General features: G+C 38.0%; 1 protein-coding gene across 3 annotated transcripts in view; it reads left to right on the plus strand.

Moving 5' to 3' along the window:
• LOC136840615 (protein MTO1 homolog, mitochondrial) overlaps window positions 1-20,528 on the plus strand; it is a 109,255-nt gene that overhangs the window by 63,525 nt on the left and 25,202 nt on the right. For all 3 annotated transcript variants that reach the window (XR_010853665.1, XM_067107321.1, XM_067107322.1), the window contains exons 7-10: window positions 5,292-5,437; window positions 5,792-5,949; window positions 6,233-6,396; window positions 18,215-18,386. Coding sequence is in view for 2 of the 3 variants with exons in the window: in XM_067107321.1 (XP_066963422.1) it covers window positions 5,292-5,437; window positions 5,792-5,949; window positions 6,233-6,396; window positions 18,215-18,386 (640 nt within the window). In the remaining variant the exon portion in view is untranslated. The remainder of the gene's footprint in view (window positions 1-5,291; window positions 5,438-5,791; window positions 5,950-6,232; window positions 6,397-18,214; window positions 18,387-20,528) is intronic.

Raw genomic sequence — 20,528 nt, forward strand, 5'->3', positions numbered from 1 at the left:
TTTCTGGCCCTTTTATTCTCATCCTTCTGTTCTGTGTCGGCTTCCATAGTTTCCTACTTGCATGTAGTTGAAGTTTCTCATGAGGCCCTTGCCCAGCTCAGGAGTTGGAGATTCAAACGCCCTCCTCATCTCTGCTGTTTAGCCATACCAACAGGTGTTTTTTTTTTTAAGCACCTGCCTTTATGCCCCAGGCGATAGGTGCTTTTACTATCCAAGGCTATCTTCTGTTGCAGCCATTACTATGAAAGATACCTGGATTTCTGAGGTCATCATTGGCCCCAGTGTCTTATGGATTTGAACTGCCTGCATCTGGGTTTTTGTTAGTGTTAGAGGCTCTTCTGCCTTGTCTTCTCTCAGAAATTGTGATTGAGGCTAATTATGGTTAATGGGTTTTTGTATGACAAACATTTTTTTAAAGAAAAGCATTTATATGAAAACCATTGATCATAATCATCAGTGTCCTCTTCCCATCCCTGTCTTTTTGACCCATATCCGTACCATACCCATACCTGTACCATACCCATACCCATACCCATACCCATACCCATACCTGTACCATACCCATAGGAGTAGTATTTACTGTGATCCTCATGATGCAGGCAGTTCATAGTTATCACTTGAGGTTAAACACTTCATAAATTCTAAAGGTCAAGCAAGTTATATATATACTAGCAGATTCTCACTATTGCTCGCATTTGCTAGTTCCCATATCCATACCATACCCATACTCATACCCAAACCCAAACCCATACCCATACCCATACCCATACCCATACCCATACCATACCCATCTGTACCATACTGATACCCATACCCATACCTGTACCATAACCATACTTTTACCATACCCATACCCTTATCTGTATCATACCCATACCATATGTGTACCATACCCATTCCCATATCTATACCTATACCTATACCCATATCCAAACCTGTACCATATCCATACTGACACCCATACCCATACCCATACCTATACCCATATCCATACCATACCCGTACCCATACACATACACATACCTTTACCCATACTCATACCCATATCCATTCCATACCATTCCCATACTCATACCCATTTCCATACCCATACCCATACCCATATCTGTCATACCATTCCCTTACCCATATCTGTACCATACCCATACCCATATCCATACCATACCCATACCCACATCCATACCAAACCCATACCCACAGCTAAATTAACCCTACTAACAGCTATATTAACCCTATATTATATTATTACTAATAATAATCGACAAAAGTCTACGGGCAGCGCCATCCCCAAACATTTCAGAGTTTTAGTATTATATGTGGACTCCCAGATCGGTGGGGGATGTCAGAAATTAATCTGTTATCCCCCTTAAAACAGATTCAGTATTTTGTGTAGAAATACTTATGTAACATGTCTTTGCGATCTACCTTCAGGAGACAATGGCATTTCGACCCTTGTTCCCCCTCTAACACTCACTCCCCCTTAGGCCCTACACGCCTTTTTCCTCTCGGCAAATCTCTTCCTCTCTCTCTCTCTCAGTCAACACAAAGATCTCTTTCTCTCCAGCATTCGCCTCACGCATTCTCTCTCTCTTGCATTCCACATTAAAGAAATGAAGTGGATCATCTAAGGAAACACAATCTTTCCTACAAAAACAGATTTATTATTCAAAGCAACCCAACAAGTAATGAATAAACAAAGCAAAGATTAAAATGCATCATAAGCGAATGATCAAGTTAAAATAATCTAACTCTGACTAAAAAGTCTCATTATGGCTAATAGCCTGTAAATTCAAAAACTCTCACATACTCCATCTTAGACATTGTAAGTCTAGTCTCAAAAAGTCAACCACATGAGAGATATAGACATTGCAAGGTTTGCATTTGTCCTCTCTATAATCACACCCACCATGTTAACATCATGTCACCACAATGTCATCACCACCGACATCTGTGAAAGAATTAACACAATAGTAACCTCCCAAAAATATACAAAACAAAACATAATAATGAAAAGTCTAAAATGCAGGGTTAAATAATGGTAAGCAGAACACAATAAAATAGAATATTAAATTGGTAAAAAGGTTATGTTCAACTTCCCACACAAGTTCAAAATTGTCTTGAAATATGGTAAAACCATAAGTCCACAGTTCACACATAAAAACGAAACCTGTCCTTTCTTGGAACCCAAACCGAGAGGTACTCCTCATTCGGGGATTCCTAAGAGGGGGTTTTTCATTTAAAGTGTAAGTTATATTTGTTTATGATATATGTAATGAAAACAATATTGCTAAGCAATTACTCACAAATTTTTTACATAATATTCTCTTATCTGCTTTGTTAAAAAATATTTCAATTAGACCTCCGTTCTTGCACAATACTAAAGAACAATTAGACCTCTGTTCTTGCACAATACTAAACAACAGAGTTTTATGGAGACTAAATAAAGGCTTCGAAGAGCCTGGAGATTGTCTTGAAGCCTATGGAATTCCCAGAAGCCTTTGAAATTCCCAGAAGCCTCCAGAATTCCCAGAAGCCTCTGTAAACGCGAACAGAGTGAGAAAGGCAGCCAAGGGAATTAATATTATAGATAGATTCTTGAAGATGTTCTCACAACTCCTGGATCCTTTGAAGCAGTCTTCAGCTCCTGAAGCATTCCATTGGATTATGTCTTCTTAAATTCTTAAAGATTCCAGGATCTTGTGAAAGCATTTTCAGTTCCTAAACAGATTCTTGTTGGATCCACTTCCCTTCAGGGAAGAAATCCAGAATCTGTCTTCAGAATCATTTCTTCTACCTCCTGGAGAAACACCCATTGAATTATACTGTCTTCTTAATTCTTAAAGACTCCAGGATCCTGGAGCCTTTGGAATTTCCAGAAGCCTCTGGACACACACACACAGAAAGGCAGACACACACATACACACACAGAAAAGCAGCCAAGGAAATTAATATAGTAGATGTAGACTTCCGGATTGGTGGGGGACGTCAGAAACCTGTCTTATCTCTGAACCCCAAACTGAGAGGTAGTCCTCTTTTGGGGATTCCTAAGAGTGTTTTTTTTTTTCACTTAAAGCATAAGTAATATTTGTTTGTAATACAGTATATGTAATGAAAACTATGCAGTACAGGCAGTCCAAGATTATCGGTGGTCTCGGTTATCGGCAATCTGGTTTTACGGCGACTGTCTAGCGATGGCGACAACTGGATTTTTGGTGCCAATGTGTGCCTATCTCCGGTTATCAGCGCAGATCCTTAGTTATCGGTGCTGATAACTGGGGATTGGCGCTATTATCACCAATTTTTGGTTATCTGCGATTTTCGGTTATCTTCATGCCGTTGGGAATGGAACCCCTGCCAATAACCAGGGACTGCCTGTATTGCTAAGCAATTACTCACAGATTTACATAATATTCCCTTATCTGCTATGTTCAAAAATATTATTGCAATTAGACCTACATTCTTGCACAATACTAAAGAACAGAGTTTTATGGCAAATAAATTGGAGGTGAAAGGCTTTGAAGAGTCTAGAGATTGTCTTGAAGCCTCCAGAATTCCCAGAAGCCTTCAGAATTCCCAGAAGCCTCCAAAATTCCCATAAGTCTCTGCACATGCCAACAGAGGCAGAAAGGCAGCCAAGGAAATTAATATAAGAGATAGATTCTTGAAGACATTTTCACAACTCCTGGATCCTTTTAAGCGGTCTTTAGCTCCTGAAGCATTCCTTGAGAAATGCCCATTGGATTATAACATCTTCTTAGATTCTTAAAGGCTCCAGGATCCTGTGAAGCCGTCTTCAGCTCCTAAACGGATTCCTGTTGGATCCGCTTCCTTCTAGGGAAGAAATCCAGAATCTGTCTTTGGAATAATTTCTTCCACCTCCTGGAGAAACACCCATTGAATTATAATGTCTTCTTAAATCTTAAAGACTCCAGGATCCTGGAGCCTTCAGAATTCACAGAAGCCTTCAGAATTCCCAGAAGCCTCCGGACACACACACAGACACAAAAAGGCAGTCATACACACAGAGAGACAGAAAGACAGCCAAGGAAATTATTATAATAGATGTCCATTCTGTAGTCTTAATTCTTTTCAAGTACAGTACTCCCTGAAGGAATAATTAATGGACAACACACACACACACACACACACACACACACACACACACACACACACACACACACACACACACACACACACACACTTTTGACACACACACACACACACACACACACACAATCTCTCTCTCTCTCTCTCTCTCTCTCTCTCTCTCTCTCTCTCTCTCTCTCTCTCTCTCTCTCTCTCTCTCTCTGCTTGTGTATTATGCCATTGGTGTTTGGCACATAGCAAATTCAAGTTTTATGTTTCGTATCTTTAGCTACATGTTTCCAGATTTAAGTAAGTGAATTTATTCAATCGAGGGCAGATAGCATACTGTATGTACTCTACAGTACAGACTTATAGTATTCCTCCCCTACCATCGGTAGCCAACTACCAATATCTACCTTCTTTTTAGTTGAACAGCCGGGTCCAGCTTGTGCTGAAAGTAAATCCCCTATGTAAAGACCAGGTTATTATGCTAGGAAAATTACAAATTACTTAAAAATTTGTCACTTTGAGTAATATGATGTAACCTAACATACTACTGATGGAGATTTTATGATAAAAAACAAATAGTATATATAATATGTTTGCATGTGACTATAGCATTATAGCACACTCCTCAACTTTTGGTCATTTTGAAATCCAACAGTTTTTCCAGAAGTAAATGCTGTTTTGGACAGTCTGCGCTGGAATAGGAAAAAGTTTTACTCTGTTTTATGTTTGAAATGTAAGAAATCTATTGTCATTGTAAGAAAGTATCGAACATTAATTACCTACTCACAGATTCCAGTCTTGAGTAAATATGAACAGAATTCTGCAGGTGGAAATTTTCTTTCTCTTTGGATGTGAGTGTCTGACACCATTCTTGATCATTTCAAATTGTTAACTTAGTGCTATTATTAAATTCATTGATAATTGCGGTCATGCAATTCTCACCAGAAAAGTTTAGTTGGCAATTTATTTTGTGATTGTATTTAAGTACTCTGTGCGTTTAAGAAAATGGTTGTTTTAGTTAAGTATAGCACTGTATGTTAAGTGGTCTTGAATTTTTCAAGAAATGATTTTAGCTTACAGTTAGGAAGGACTTGAATGAAAGAAAATTCCTTTGATATTAAAGAGATGAAAAATAGTTATAGAATACTGGAGACAGTATTGTGCAGTACTCTGAGAGAGTAAAATGGTTCCTACAGCCTTCTGACCAATTGCTGTGCTATCTGACTTACACAACTCCTGAAGTAGAGACCATTGTGCATGAAACACTGCATCAAAATCGTCATGTGCAAGAAGAAACAACTGGTCCTCGTTACTGCCCTTCAATTGAATCAAAAATTCTTAGGTGAGTGAATATGTATCTACTGTACAGCACCACAGTCTAAGATAAAATCCTATCTTGTACATTTAAAGCAGATCATAAGTGTATGGGCTTCCAGTAATGTACACTATTGCATGACTTACTGCAATCTATCACCTACGTGGATAGTATGTGCTAAACTATGGCCTTTCATTTGTATTTAACCTGTTTTCCGTATTGTTTTTGTATTGATGATGAAACATGAAAATAATTTAACATTTTCCCTTTTATACTGTGTTTAGTTCTGAACTCATAACTCATTGATTCACCTTTTATATATGCAGAAGTAGTGCTTAGTGAGTATTTTGTTAAATGCTGTTCTTTCTATCATTTATCAAGGTTTGCAGGCCGTCGGCATCAAGTGTGGTTAGAGCCAGAGGGTTTAGATAGTGGTCTCATATATCCACAAGGCTTGTCTTGCACTATGCCAGCTGAACACCAACAAGCTTTGCTTAGGCTTATTCCTGGGCTACAGCATTGTGAAATGGTCACGCCAGGTATATTTTACTTCATGTTTTTGAGATCTTTATATGAAGTTAAGTGCATGTTAAGTTTTTCAGTTTTTTACTGGTTTGGTGATAATTTCATTACTGAGCACTGTAGGCTATACGGTGAGATTTTAAGTTTACTTTTACTCTGTTGTAAATGTCTGAAATTTGTACAATTTTTAAATCTATTTTATAAAAAGGTTACATTTTTTGCATTACTTTTGTACACATTTCATTTTACAGTTACTTTTAGTGATGCAAAATTTATACTGAAGAAATACTGTTTTTCCAGGGTATGGAGTGGAATATGATTATGTAGATCCTAGAGAACTTACACCACAGTTAGAAACTTGCCGAATATCAGGATTGTTCTTAGCTGGTCAGATAAATGGAACAACTGGTTATGAAGAAGCTGCAGCCCAAGGAATCATAGCTGGAGTTAATGCAGCAGCAAAGGTATCACATGCAAAGATTTCTTGAAGTTTACCTTTCATTTTTTTCATAAGGGATGTGGTTGATTATGATGTACGTTTGTTTACTAACTAAGTGATTTAGTATTTATATGTATCATTTTGACAACTCTAGAATTTGTCCTTTATGTATATGCAGTAAGACTGTGTTTCATCACAACCCCATCAGTCATATATTTCTTATATATTGGTGTCCCATATGTTCTTAGGTTCACCATTCCCTTGTATATCAGATAAGGTAGTCTCATTACCTCAGGTATGTCTCATTGACTTTATTCACTTTTCGTAAACCTGCACTGTTGTTAAGAGCTCTGTGTATTGTTACTCAGTAACAGTACACAGAGTATTGCTTTACTTAGTAGCAGGGCTGCTATTCCAGTAGTCACAACCAATCATTTTCAGTTTTTTTTCCACATATACACATGTTCACATGTTAAACCTAGATCAAGAAGAGAAAAGCATGAATAACTGGACAAACATCTGAGGATGTTGACAAAGCCATAATATTCAGGGCGTGACATTGGTGTTAGGGGAACCCATAGAATTATTTATGAAGTAGTTATAAGTGAAGAAACAAGAGGAAAATACTTGCCAAAAGGTGGGATGGGTCAGTAATAACATCAGAAGAAGAGAGAAGACGATTGGGCAGGAACACTGTGTGAGGTCATCCATAAGAGATATAAGGGAGATAATTTGGTTGATATACCAGAAACTGAAGAAGGTCGTAAATGAGCTATGATTGAAATGATTGAATTCACATTTTGAGGTGGAGTCAGAAATTAAGAAACTTAGGAGATGGAAAACTCCAGGATGCAATGGAATCACTGCAGGAATGGTTTTAGCTGAAGATGGAATGATACTTTATTTACAAACTAGGCACTTGTGCAGAACGTGGAATGAGGAAACAAAGCTTGATGATTGTGAATTAGATATCATACCAAAATTACCAAAGAAAGGTGGCCTGACTGAATGTGGTAAGTATAGAGGCACTACACTGACAGTAGATTTGATAAGAATATTTATATTCATTATGCTTATTCTTAATAGGCTGGGGATAGAAATTTATAAAAATCTTAGAAATGAACTAGATCGTTTTTCAAAAAGAAAGGAGCTGCAAAGAACAGTGTATAAAATTTTAAAATCTCATTTTATTATGAGAAGGGATTTGACAGTGTCCTCAGACCAATATTACAGAATGTCTCGTGTCACTGTAGCATTTGTTTTGAATGTGTAAAACTAATTTAAATTATCCCTGAATGAAGTAGATGTAAAATTTATGTTGATGGAATCATATCAATGGAATTTGAAGGTAATGGTAGTTACTGTCAGGGAATGTTATTTCGCTTTGTTGTTTAACTTCCTCAGATATTTTAAAATGAAAAAAAGGTGCATGGAGATGCAAGAAAATTTTTAGACTTTGAGTAACAATTAAAGTTGACACTTTGAATATGGAGATGATGTAGTTTTAACCAGCAGAACATAACAAGATTTATAAATCTTGCTTAGTAGGATGCATCTTGTAACGAGAGAGCTGGGACTCAAAACATATCTAAGGAATGAGTTGGAGCATGCACCAACCATTAGATGGAGTAAGAATTAATGAGGTTGATTCTTTCAGATATTTAGGAACAGTGATATCCAGTACATGTTCTCTTGAGTTGGAATTTAGTGAGAGACTAGAAAATGCAAATCAAACAGTGGCCAGGCTGAATAAGATTTGAAAGTCAAATAGACTGAAATTGCTTACAGAAGTAAGACTATATTTAAGTATTTAAGTCTAGTACAATCTGTAATGGTATAAAGACACATATGGTATGTTAAGATTATATCTGAAAGATCTTGTCAATTTGAGAATAAAGCCTTGAGGAGAATATTAGGAGTCAGATGGCGGGAAAGTGAAAGAAATAATACCATGATGAAAATTGTGGGTGCCCCTTAAGCAGATGAGACAATGATGAAAGGAAGATGGAGATTGATGTGTCTTTCACACAACCCTGGGAAAATAGTGTGATAATGTCAGCTGGGCTTCTTCGGTGAGAACTGTTAGAAGGGTGGCTGGAGATCAGTGGGAATCTGTGGAGACAAAAGAGGATTGACATGAGTGGCTGTATGTCACAGAGTCCCTTTGTGTAATGCAACATTGGCAGTATTGGTGATGATGACTGTCACTTTAGGTCTCTCAAAAAGTTATAAAAGACAGAATTATTATTTAGCAGGTTCTTTTTTTTTCAGATTATATTTTTGTCCTCATGCAGTTAACTTTGCTTAATTTTTTAGCACATTTTCAATTTTTTTATCTTTTGGTAATGTTTTTGGTATTGGTTTTATAATTTTTGTGTTACCACCAGCTAGCTAGTAAGTGATAAATAAGTTTGCACTTTGAAGTAATGTTTTGTTTGCACTAACTACTTTCTTTTCCTGTTTAGTTTGCTATGTTACAGCATTGAGTAAGTGTACTGATTTTTGCTCAGGAATTTGTTTTGAGGACTCTTCAATCACTTTTGGTGCTTTGGCATGTATTTACTATCTTAACTTCACCATGTTTTTTTCGGGGTTTTACATTTGTAGTGTTAAGGATATTTGTATTTTTCTTTTATATTCATTTGTATTGCATTGGCTGCTACATGTGGTTGCTACTTAATTTTATGTATTCTCTTGTTCTTGTAATTCATTGTGATGTAATAATCCTCTTTCAGAGATGTTCACCTATCTTAACTTAGTGAAAAGTGAGAATTAATAGTAGTAGTCTTTTAACCAGTGGTTTTAACACACTTTGCCCCACTTTTGTTGCTTGCTGACCTTTTCAAAAGTTGCATACTTTTTTATTTATAAAAGCTCCAGCCATGAGACCATGACCAGTACTTTTCTGTTTAACTTCTAGCTGTGATCACAACTGTGGCCATGACCACTCCAACAGTCAAGAAGGTGATTAATATCATGGGGATAGCAATCTTGGGAAGATTAGTAACTGTGATTAATCTTTTATAGGTTAGGATGACAGGATCTTTTATTGCCCTAAGGACAATATATATTTACTGTAGAGACTGACAGTAGGAGTCTGCCCTAAAGGCAGGACTCCTACTGTCAGTCTCTGCTGTGAATATAACAATGACTGTATAACAATGATTCTGCTTGGAAGGACGCCAGCTTAAAAAACTGACCAAGGATACTACTAATCTTAACCCCTTAAGCTTTCATTCTATGAAGGACAGTAGCAAGAGTATATTACCATCTTAAATGGCTGAGATGTATTGGAAGAAGCTGATTCATAGCAGTTGACCTTGAAATTATGAGAGGGAGCATAGTTTATCATCATACTCTGTTTGCTATTGCCATGGATTGCCTGCCAGAGAGAAACTGTTTCTTCAATCATTACTTTTTTCTAACAACATATCTTTTGCAGTACCTTTGTTATTTCTATCAAGGAGGAAGAAGAGGAGATTATTTTTGTTAATGAAGATTAGTTTGGTTTCTGCAACCCAGTAGCAGAAGGCAGCTTCTATTCTGTTCTCTATGCTTAGGACTCCAGCCACCATAAGATGTCAACTACACCAAAGACCTACCACCCAAAAGTGCTCTTGATTTCCAGCAAGATGGAATGCTTCAATTCTCTGAAAGACTGGATTGTGTTGTAGAGCATTCAGAGATGGCTATAACCTTTCAAGAAGTACCCAATTGAGTTTGTGATATTTTTAAGCTCCAGAGACCTCTAAAACCTCAAAAAAAAGCCTTAGCCATTGAGCTTAGATGACTCCAGTTGAGACAACCCCTCAAACCATGCGTTTTTCTTGTCACTGTTCGCTACTATCTGGGACATCATTGGTTATATAAGGCATAAAATGAAGGTACAAGAAACCAGCAAAGGATAATATTGACCCATGGCCTCCCCCAACTCATTTCTAGTGTTGTACTCATGACAACATTGCTTTTATAAAATTCAAGGCTGTTCCTTGTGGGTTTGCCATCCATCTCCAGCTATGAAGGAGATTGTGAAGCATGCCCTCACTTCTTCTCCCCACCCTGATCATCTCCCCCTGGGGGGTAGTGCTGTCAGTGCACCTCATGCAGTGCAATGCAGGCATTACTTACAGTTCTGTGCAGAGTCTCTTTGGCCCCTAGCTGCAACTACTTTCATTTACTGTACCTCCATTCATATTCTCTTTCTTCCATCTTACTGTCCACTGTTTCCTAACAATTGATTCATAGTGCAACTGCGAGGTTTTCCTCTTGTTACACCTTTCAAACCTTTTACTGTCAACTTCCATTTAAGCACTGACTGGCATTAGTTGCCCCAGTGCTTGGCATATGCCTTCTTCTTCGTTTTAACGTGCTTTTTACCCATTTTTATATGGGGTAAGCACGATGCCTTCTTTTGAAGGACTTTTGATTTGGCGGGGGGGGTTAGGCCGTAGCCTCGATTGGCTGCCCTGCCTGACATCGCTTAGACCCCGGTAACGAATGTGTACATGTATTGTACCATATCCGCAGCTCCCATTCTCCCAGCAGCAAGGAGAACTGGGCGGTTAGATCGACAGTTCGAGATGTGTGAGGTGTCTGTTATGTTTTTAGAAGATGTTGGAGTGGCTTTGTTTATGTGTGTATGTTAGTCTGTAACACCCATTTGCTTTCAGCAAACCTATCCGTTGATTACATACATAATCCCGGGGTGTCTACACGGATAGCAAAGTGTCCCCCTTCTCTGGCCAGTCGGCTGCGGGGATTGAACCCTCGCCACAGACCTCCATGAAGTCTGAGGTTGCTGGTCTGCCAACTGAGCCATCGAGGCTCCAGTGCTTGGCATATGCCTAAAATCTATAAATTAAACTATGAATCGCCCTGATCATCTTCATACCAAGTTTTGCTGGAGTTCCTCATCTTGTCTAACTGACTGGAGTGGGTGTTAGGAACCATTAATTCTTTGCTAGCAGGGATCCAAGTCATTATCATGATATCTCCAAGGCCAGAAGGATTGTGCTGCCATTTGGCATCTATTTTATATGTTAGATCACTGATGTGCCTTTTCTCTAGTGTGCTAGTGGATAAGTTTGAAAGAAGTTTGATGTGGCAATCCAGGATCCCTTTGACAACTTGTCTCTTTCGGCCATCAGGACTCTTAGGGTCTCTAATCTGGTTTCTTATCCTCTGGACCCATTTCTGCTCCCACTGATTGTTGTTAAGAAGCTCTTGGAGAAATGGACTTTAATGGTGACCAGGCAGTGATTTTTAACTTTGACAAGACTCGCATCATCTTCAAGACAGCAGTTGACACCCAATGGGAGTTTCAAACAGCCAGGAATATCTTCTCTAAATTCTTCAGTAGCAGAGGATGCTAGATATGTCATCAAGGAAATCAAATCCTTCTACTTCTAACAAGGTGAGTCTAACAATGTTGAGGCAGCAGTCTGCCTTTTAAAAGGCCCAAGAAAGGTGGATGACCTAAGGTGAAGTCTCCTCGTAAGGGATGTAGAATAAGTGAGGACAGAACTCCCCCACTGACAGTTCTGCCACGGGGAAGGACTTGTCTTTAGAAATACTGGAGATTATGGTGGGAGAGTGGAATAGAACTTTGGTCAGTGGAGATAATCTGAGGTGGTTATCAGCTTTCTATCTGTTGACCAAATCTCATTGCAAATAGTAGACATTGGGATGTACAACTATGACTCCAAGAGATGCTAGGTTTTGGACAGTAAGGTGTAGCCATTGTTCCAGGGACAGGTGAACAAGGTAGTTTGGGATGGATTGCTGTTTGTGGTGCTGAAGGCAACAGGAGGATGGAAACCAATAATTGACCTTAGTTCCCCTGAATGATTTTTTGTAAGTTTCTATCACCCCAGGACCCCGAGGATGTATTTCCACATTCTTATTCACCTAGCATTAAGGAAATACTTGAATTTATTTGGAAGGGGAAATATTCCAGTATCAAGCCCTGTATTTTGGCTTAGATACTGTCTGCAAATGTTTACCTACACTTTCACGCCAACAGCAGCATGGGTGCTTCAGGTCAGCATTTCTCAACATCTAGGACACTGTATCAACTGAGAGAAGTCAGACCTAGTTCTTTTAATAAAACTACATACCTGAGTATGATTATTAACACATAAGCAGAACAGGTTCAATTGACAAAGGGCAGGATGAATAGTTTGTCATCCTTGAAATTGGTCCCACACAGGCTCAGAAGGTTGAGGTTACTTCAGCTGCAGCTGTTTAGGTTGTGCTCAGCAGCAACTCTACGAGAGGATTAAAACTCGACCTTTGACTTGTTACTACTTACAAGAGTCTCAGATAAAAACAAGCCTCCTGGAGGAATGATTTGAAGGCTTACTGTCCATGGTGATAACCATTCCAAGGAGTTCCTGACCTGAAAGAAACTATCAAGACACTGCACTTTATACAGATTCCACAACAACCTAAACACCCTTTGTCCTTATGCTTGGTGACTGCCAGCTGCAACCATTGCAGTTCAACTAACAGCTTCTACCAAAGCTTGCAGCTGGGGTAATGAAAAGGGCATGGATATGGTTAACAACCATTTCCTATAACTGCTGACTTTTTCCTCTTCTTTGTTGATGCAAGAAGTTGTCTGTCTCTGCCATATAAGGATAAAGATCCACTCTCTTGCAGGTATTCAAACTTTCTGGGTTACACATGGATGTTTCAGTTGAGTTGAATAGACTTATTCAATACTGCACATCTAGAAAAAAAGTTTCCCATGGGTTGTTCAAACTGAATAACTGGGATTTCTCATTAGTTCTTCAAGAGTTTTATGGTCTCCATATGAGCCACTTCAAGAAACTTTTCTGGACCTTATACAGTGAGATTCACACACTGTGTTGTTGGTCATTGGGGCTGTTGTTTGAATCTGATATGGTAAAAATTTTTCACACCACCTTTCATCACACTTTCCTGTGTTTCATAAGATGTAATGAAGAGGACCTGTTGCTCTGTTCACTGAGGGTTATTAGTTTATACCTATGAGGGACAAGAGGATTCAGGGTTGGCAAATCCAGACTGTTCTTTTCCAGAGGGCTAATGGAGAGCAAGTCACTAAGAACATTGTTTTCCTGTTGCATAAGGCAAGTGATTATGAGCACCTACTTTAATGAAAAGGATGGGAAAGCAAAACTCGGTTTCACCTTTCATTCATGGCATTTTGAGATGTGACTGCCAGGGTTATTGGCTGCTGTGTCTCGTGGATGGTGAGTGTACTTTTCAGTTTGAAAGAATTGTACCTGATACAAGTACGTTGATTGAAGTGTAACGAATTAAACCTTACTATGAACAAACCCACGAGCCACTAGAGGGTCCCTGAGTGGTCCTGGATCTACAAATATCTTCAAACATTCTGGGACATTGAAAATCTCAGCCTCATGCCTGAATAGCAATTCAAACTAACTCATCAATTGTATAGGGAGAGTTGTCCTTCCAGCTCCATGAATCTTGCTACTTTACCTCATGGTATACCTGGAAAGTAAAGAATGTCAATGAGAAAACTGAGGATCCACGTGGCATGTTTGCCATGAAACTGCCTTGTTCTGTCTGTCAGGCAAAAATGGTTATCTGGAACACAAATGTCAAGCATATATATGATTACTTAATTAGCATGAAAAAATATTTTATGTTTAACACAACCCCATCAGTTTCCATGTGGCTAATCCTGCAGGTAGCTGCTCCCAGGACCCAATGTCTGTCCAGCAAGCAACAACTTGTTGCCTTTGCTAACAAAATTTTGTGTTTTTATTATATTTTTATGTTTTTTCTTGCATCATCCATATTTCTGTAAGGATTTCAATATTCTATTTTAATGCTTTGTGCATAATTCTCACAGATTTCTTAAATATTGAGTATATTCTCTCTTCTATGGTTGGAAATGCTGTATGTTTTTACTACCATGATGTTTATAATTACGACTACTATCATGGTTGCCATTACAGTGCTAAATGGAAGCAGTGAATAAAAAATCTGCTGCCTACTCTTCATGAGAGGATAGAGCAGAGCTTATTGGAGCTTTTGGAAGATTTACTGGATGATGTAATTCCCTTTTCAGAGGAATGCTAATGTTTCTTTGCTTGTGCATATGTCCATCTCTTGTGCTTGTGGCCCTGAATGCCTGCACACCAACACATTTTGCTCATTCATTTTGTACCCCTTTGAGAGTATTTTCTTCTCCAGGACGTATTCTATCTACTTCACAAACCAGATGGAAGCATGGGCTCTTGCTTTATAAAATCTTAGTGTTTATAGCAGCAGGTAGCATTTTAGCAATAGTGTTACAGAGGGGCACCCACATTCTTCTGCTGTCACATGCAGAGTCCTTCCTTCTGAGGGAAAGGGGCTTACTGTTATTTGGATGGGAGTCTCAACCAGCATGCCTCTCTCTCTCTCCCTTCGAACTTCATGACCCTCTTGCCACATGTTTGGAGAGCACATCATCATCGCTTTGGATTACATCAGGATTCCTCTTCATGCAGTGTGTATAACAGTCTCATAATGCACCTACTTAGGTCTATAATTGGAGTACAGTAGTGCTGCATGAGCCATGTTCTAGGACACAATGATATGGTGTGTGTGTGAAGCATTCATGCCTGCTTGCACAGCATGCAGTGACCACATTTCTGGTCCTTCTTTAATAAGTACTCCAAACAACATATCTCACAGTTAACTACATGATCCCACATGCTTACCTGTTTCAAGGATCATAGATGATGCGTAGTCCTTGGTGGATTACATTTGAGAAGTTGAGCACGCTAGTCAATGGTCTGTTCTGAAATAGGCAGCATCACTGTCTCACTCAAGATCCATAGAATTGATTACATGATTTTGTTTGTGTACCTTGTGGTGGATTACATGGTCTCTCCTGTATGTAGTATGTAACAAGCCAAGCACAGGCCCTCATTGGGCATTATCTGGTTATATATGCTTACAATATTCATTTGTCATAGATGATGTGGAGCATGCTCAGCAGTGTAACTAGCTCTGTATTATGTAATATGCTGAGTGCAGCATTCCTCGGTCAGACCCTCAGAGCAAGCTGGGTCACACTATATGTCTACGGTTGCTTTGATAGGGAACTTACAACTCTGTAGTCAGCCATCTAGTGCGTCATGACTCTAAGGTATAGTTTTAGGGGTGAACCATGCATTTTTGGCTGCAAGGGTATCCAGGCTTGGTTACTTTCCTTTCTCTAAACCTAGAGTGTTAAAGTCTGTATTGAACAGCCACCTTACCTATTTGGGTAGAAATATAAACCTCTTCGTCTGATTTGCTGAGATGTGGTGGGTGACGTGAAAAATGGTGAAATCTTATTGGAGGCAGTTGTTTCCATAGAACCAAAAAGTTTTGAGAGCAGAAACAACTATTATTGTGTAAGCCAGGGAGGTTTTGTGGATGTCTCACAATTTTGGAAGGAGCTCCAAAAGGGATCAGTGATGCCTGCTTACCAGTAATACCTCGAACTTACGTGAGGTTAGGTTCCAGAACCCCTCTTGTAAGGTGAGGATTTGTATAAGTTTGGTACAGTCACTAAAAATGCTAATACATACAGTAAATGCTTATTTCTAGAGTTTAAACTCTAAATATGACAAAATCATGCTCCCAGACTATTTTAATTTCATTTAAAAGTTTTTTACTGTAATTCATAACAGGAGATTCAGAGAGAGAGAGAGAGAGAGAGAGAGAGAGAGAGAAAGTTATTCTTATGTTAGATATCAAATGATAGAAAGAGAGCGATTTATGAGAGAGAGAGAGAGAGAGAGAGAGAGAGAGAGAGAGAGAGATTTTTCAATATCCTTCGTAGAGGTACATATTTGATCCTTGAGTGGGTAACATATTTGATCCTTGAGTGGGCAACATTTTCTACCCTTCGCAGTCAATATTTCAATATGTCAAGATAATTGACAGTTAGGTTACTATAGAAATGCATACATGTTGTAATTATAGCATGGAAAATACAAAAAAATTAATAACAAAGTAATGTCACGTTTATGTATAAAACTACAGTATACAAAACAAACAAACATACTATGTTACATATACATAAAAAATCTCTCTTATCTCAGTGAGAGAGAGAGAGAGAGAGAGAGAGAGAGAGAGAGAGAGAGAGAGAGAGAGAGAGAGAGAGAGAGAGAGAGAGAGAGAGACATTTTACATTGACAGCTATTTTGTGATTTTAGTACCATACAGTATTTATGTACAAAAATAAAAATAATACAAATTTTTTATACCAATTTTACATATAAAAGCATGAAAACTTGTAAATTACATAAAAAATTCAACATAACTACTTCTGCAGGGTTTCTTGAGGATTTTGCAAATGTCGCATGTCTGTGAAAAAATCACATATGCCAATTAGTTAGGTTCCAATGAAAAGTTCATGTTTCTGTGAATTTGCGCAGCTGGAAGCGTGTAAGATCGAGGTATTACTGTACAGTATATTGTTGGGCCTTAGACCTTTACAAACTTCAGTTTATGGTGCTTCGGACCAAACTTCTTTGAGGAATTTGGAACTGCTTATGTCTTTACCACCCCCTCTGGCCATAGTAAGATGTGCTGGTCACATTATAATCACTGGCAAGTATTTTATTCTGTCAGATGTCAAGCTATTCAAGCTCTTGACTTATCTAATTGTGAGCAGGAAGTTATAACACTTCTAGTAGGTACAGTTATCCCTGGAGGGGGAATCTGGATTTCAGGCATCCTAGGTGTATTGGGAGGTCACAAAATTTGGATCTGTACTGTACATCTTTTCCTGACCACTGAATATATCTCATGACTAAATGATTGTTAAACATACCAGTCTTGACCTTATAATCTCAACATCTTTGATGCAAATTCTTTCTACCTCAAGATCATTGTACTCACAGTATGAGATCCATATATGACTTTCCAGTTATGGGTTTCCCTAGATCAAGAGCCCTTGCCAGCACAAGGATGGCTTAATCTAAAACAACATTATAAATGGCTGACTTTGATTGTATGACATTTCATTTTTTCACCAGAGATATTTTATGGCTCTGCTTCATGGTTCTAGTGACTCTTGACTCCTCGCTTGTAAATAGATCTGATTTTCTTGCCTTGTTTACTCTTGTCACCTGCCTTAGCACCTTGTTTTAAATTCCTGTGTACAATAGAAGATCTTTCTACCCAAAGTACTAATCAGGCACAGTATATGTAAACTGATGCAGTTGGGTTTAGTTAGTGAGATTCATAAAACTAAAGTAAATTTTTTAGTGCATACCCATCAGTTTACATAATGAAAAGTGCCCATGTACTGGCCCTTACATCTTGCATTAAGTCTGGACAATGCAAGGAATGACTCAGCACCACCATTACCATCAGAGGTGCTGCCCAGACGGATACCTGGCTTAGTGAGGATTCTTCTTCTCCCTTTTGTGTGCTCAAGGAACTGTTGACTGATGAATGTGGCACATGTCAGCTGATGAGTTTGTATTAAAAAGTAGATTTTAGTTTTGAAAATCTCTTTTGGTGTGATAAAAATAGTATTTCTTGGAGGTTATTGTTATCTCTAGCTTCCATGTAATTGTCTTTCTTATCATTAATCTCTGCCATAGTATAAGTGAGTGGATAATAGTAACCAATAAATTTTTTAAGTGTTCCATGTAGAAAGGCAACTTGATATAGAAACCTAACTGTAATCATTTGATGCATTCTGTGATGTATGATATTCTTGTATGATCTATTTCATGGTGTACCTGATGCATGATATTCTTGTATGATCATCTTTTTGATGGTGTACCCTGCTGTAATAGCATTCTCTGTGGAGAGAAATTGACAATTGAGTTTTTCAGGCCCTAGATAAAGGTGGCATAAATATTGACCGAACAGAAGGATACATTGGTGTACTGATAGATGATCTCACTACACAAGGTACATCTGAACCATATCGTATGTTCACATCCAGAGCTGAATTTAGACTCCATTTGCGACCTGATAATGCAGATCTTCGACTGACAGAGAAAGGTAGACTTCCTATAAATATTTTATTTTTTTATATAATTGAATCAGTCTGAAATACTTTGTAGTCACCTTTGTATATAAAAAGTAGGCTTATTAATTTTTCACTGCACAATGATTGTGTCATACAATTAGACAAATAGTCAAGATGCCATAGGTTTTTCTCAAATTGTGTTGTTATATAATAGTTTTCTAAATTTTTTGGTGTTGGCAAAACTCTTATATACATTGTAATATGGTGCAGGTAGACACGTTACCTGTACTCAGTTCCTTCACTAATTTGACACTGATTAAAAATTTCATGGGCCACCATACCCTGGCCCCTGCACATCATTTTGGTTGCACTAGATCTGTGTTCTGGCATTTATATTATAAAGTACTCGTATTTAACTTTGGTCATGGCTCCAGAAACTGCATCCCTTCCAGTGAAAATCAGTGTGTGTGTGTGTGTGTGTGTGTGTGTGTGTAAAAGTGGCTTATTGAAGCTGCAGTGCAAAAGGTTACACTGCACTACTCATCAAAATATTAGGCCACAATTCACCCATCAAATAATTACAGGCAGTCCCTGGTTATCAGCGGTGGTTCCGTTCTGACAGCATGACGATAAGCGAAAATTGGTGATAACCGAAAATTGGTGATTTTCGGTGCTGATGACTGAAAATTGGTGATTTTCAGCGCTTATTGGCACTGATGGCTGGGTATTGGCACAGATAACGGGTGATCAGCGCCTCTGTTAGTCATGTATCGGCACCAATACCTGATTATTGGAGCTGATAAGCAGAAATCAGTGATTTTTGGCGCCGAAAATCGCCTATTTTCGTCACTAGACAAGCCCCATAAAAATGGATCGCTGATAACCAAGCCCACCAATAATTAGGGACTGCCTGTATTAGTGTAGGTTTATAAAATAACTATACAGTACAGTTGAACCCCGGTATTTGCGGGGGATGTGTACCACTATACCCTGTGAATAACTTAAATCCGCAAATACTTAAAACCCCTCTAAAAATGCTTATATCTGAATATTTAAATAGTTTTCTCACAAAAATACAGTAATTTGTGAATATTTCTCTACGTATAGGTGAAGCCACGAGTCTGGAACCGTGGATAGGCGGGGGTCTGCTGTACTGTGCTATAATTATAACATAATGCTTATTTGAACTTGAATGTAAAATAGGAATCAAAAAGTAATTATTGAAATAAACTGATGAAATATGCATTTTAACACTACAGTAATATATGAACTGATAGTGCTTACAGAAAGTTACCAAGTAAACTAGTGAACATTGTTGTGATGTTGAGTGAAGTGTAGCCAGATGTTCTGAACCAAAACAGTCTAGCCAAACTGCTGACTGCCTAAAAAATCCAGACTCACACTGAACATAGAGTGTATGATAAGATAACGATTTTGGATCAAACATTATACGGTCAAATAATACAGTCAACCCCTGCTATTCGCGATCTCACAATTCACGGATTTTTCTGTGGAACATATCCCAATTATTCGCAAAAAATTCAGGAATTCGCTGATTCTTTTAGCGAGAAATATTCACTAATTAGTGTATATTGATGTTATTTTCATGACTAAATACATTTTTTATGATGAAAACATGATTTACTAATTTTCAGATATTAATATTAAAGTAAACACAGTATAATATCATAAAACGTATTTCATTTTATGTACATATTTAAATGAATACTGTACAGTACTATACTGAAGTTGTGAATTCTAGTTCTGTAAAAAGAAAATGAGACAGTCCCAGTACGGTATGTGAGAAAATAGCTGTAATTGAGTGTAGTGTATTTTGATGTTATTTTTGCTACTTAAATACAATTTTTATGATAAAAACATGATTTACTAAGTTTCAGATATTGACCCATAAGGGTCGGGCTAATTATACAGTATATCATGCACACCCCCAGACTGGGCAAAGTTTAAGGTTGGCCAGATTGAGAAAAAAACACATCAATAGAAAGCAGAAGATATGCAAATTCACATGGTGTGAGAAAAAATTTTTAAAAATTTTCCCTGCCTTCCACAGGAAGTTGAAAGTGACTATTTACAACTCTGTTTGGGGCCTCTTTTACAAAACACACATAAATTTGACCAAGTCATACATGTTTTCTCTAATAATTTATTTTCTT

Source organism: Macrobrachium rosenbergii, chromosome 8, assembly GCF_040412425.1.
Source record: "Macrobrachium rosenbergii isolate ZJJX-2024 chromosome 8, ASM4041242v1, whole genome shotgun sequence".
Classification (NCBI taxonomy): Eukaryota; Metazoa; Arthropoda; class Malacostraca; order Decapoda; family Palaemonidae; genus Macrobrachium; species Macrobrachium rosenbergii.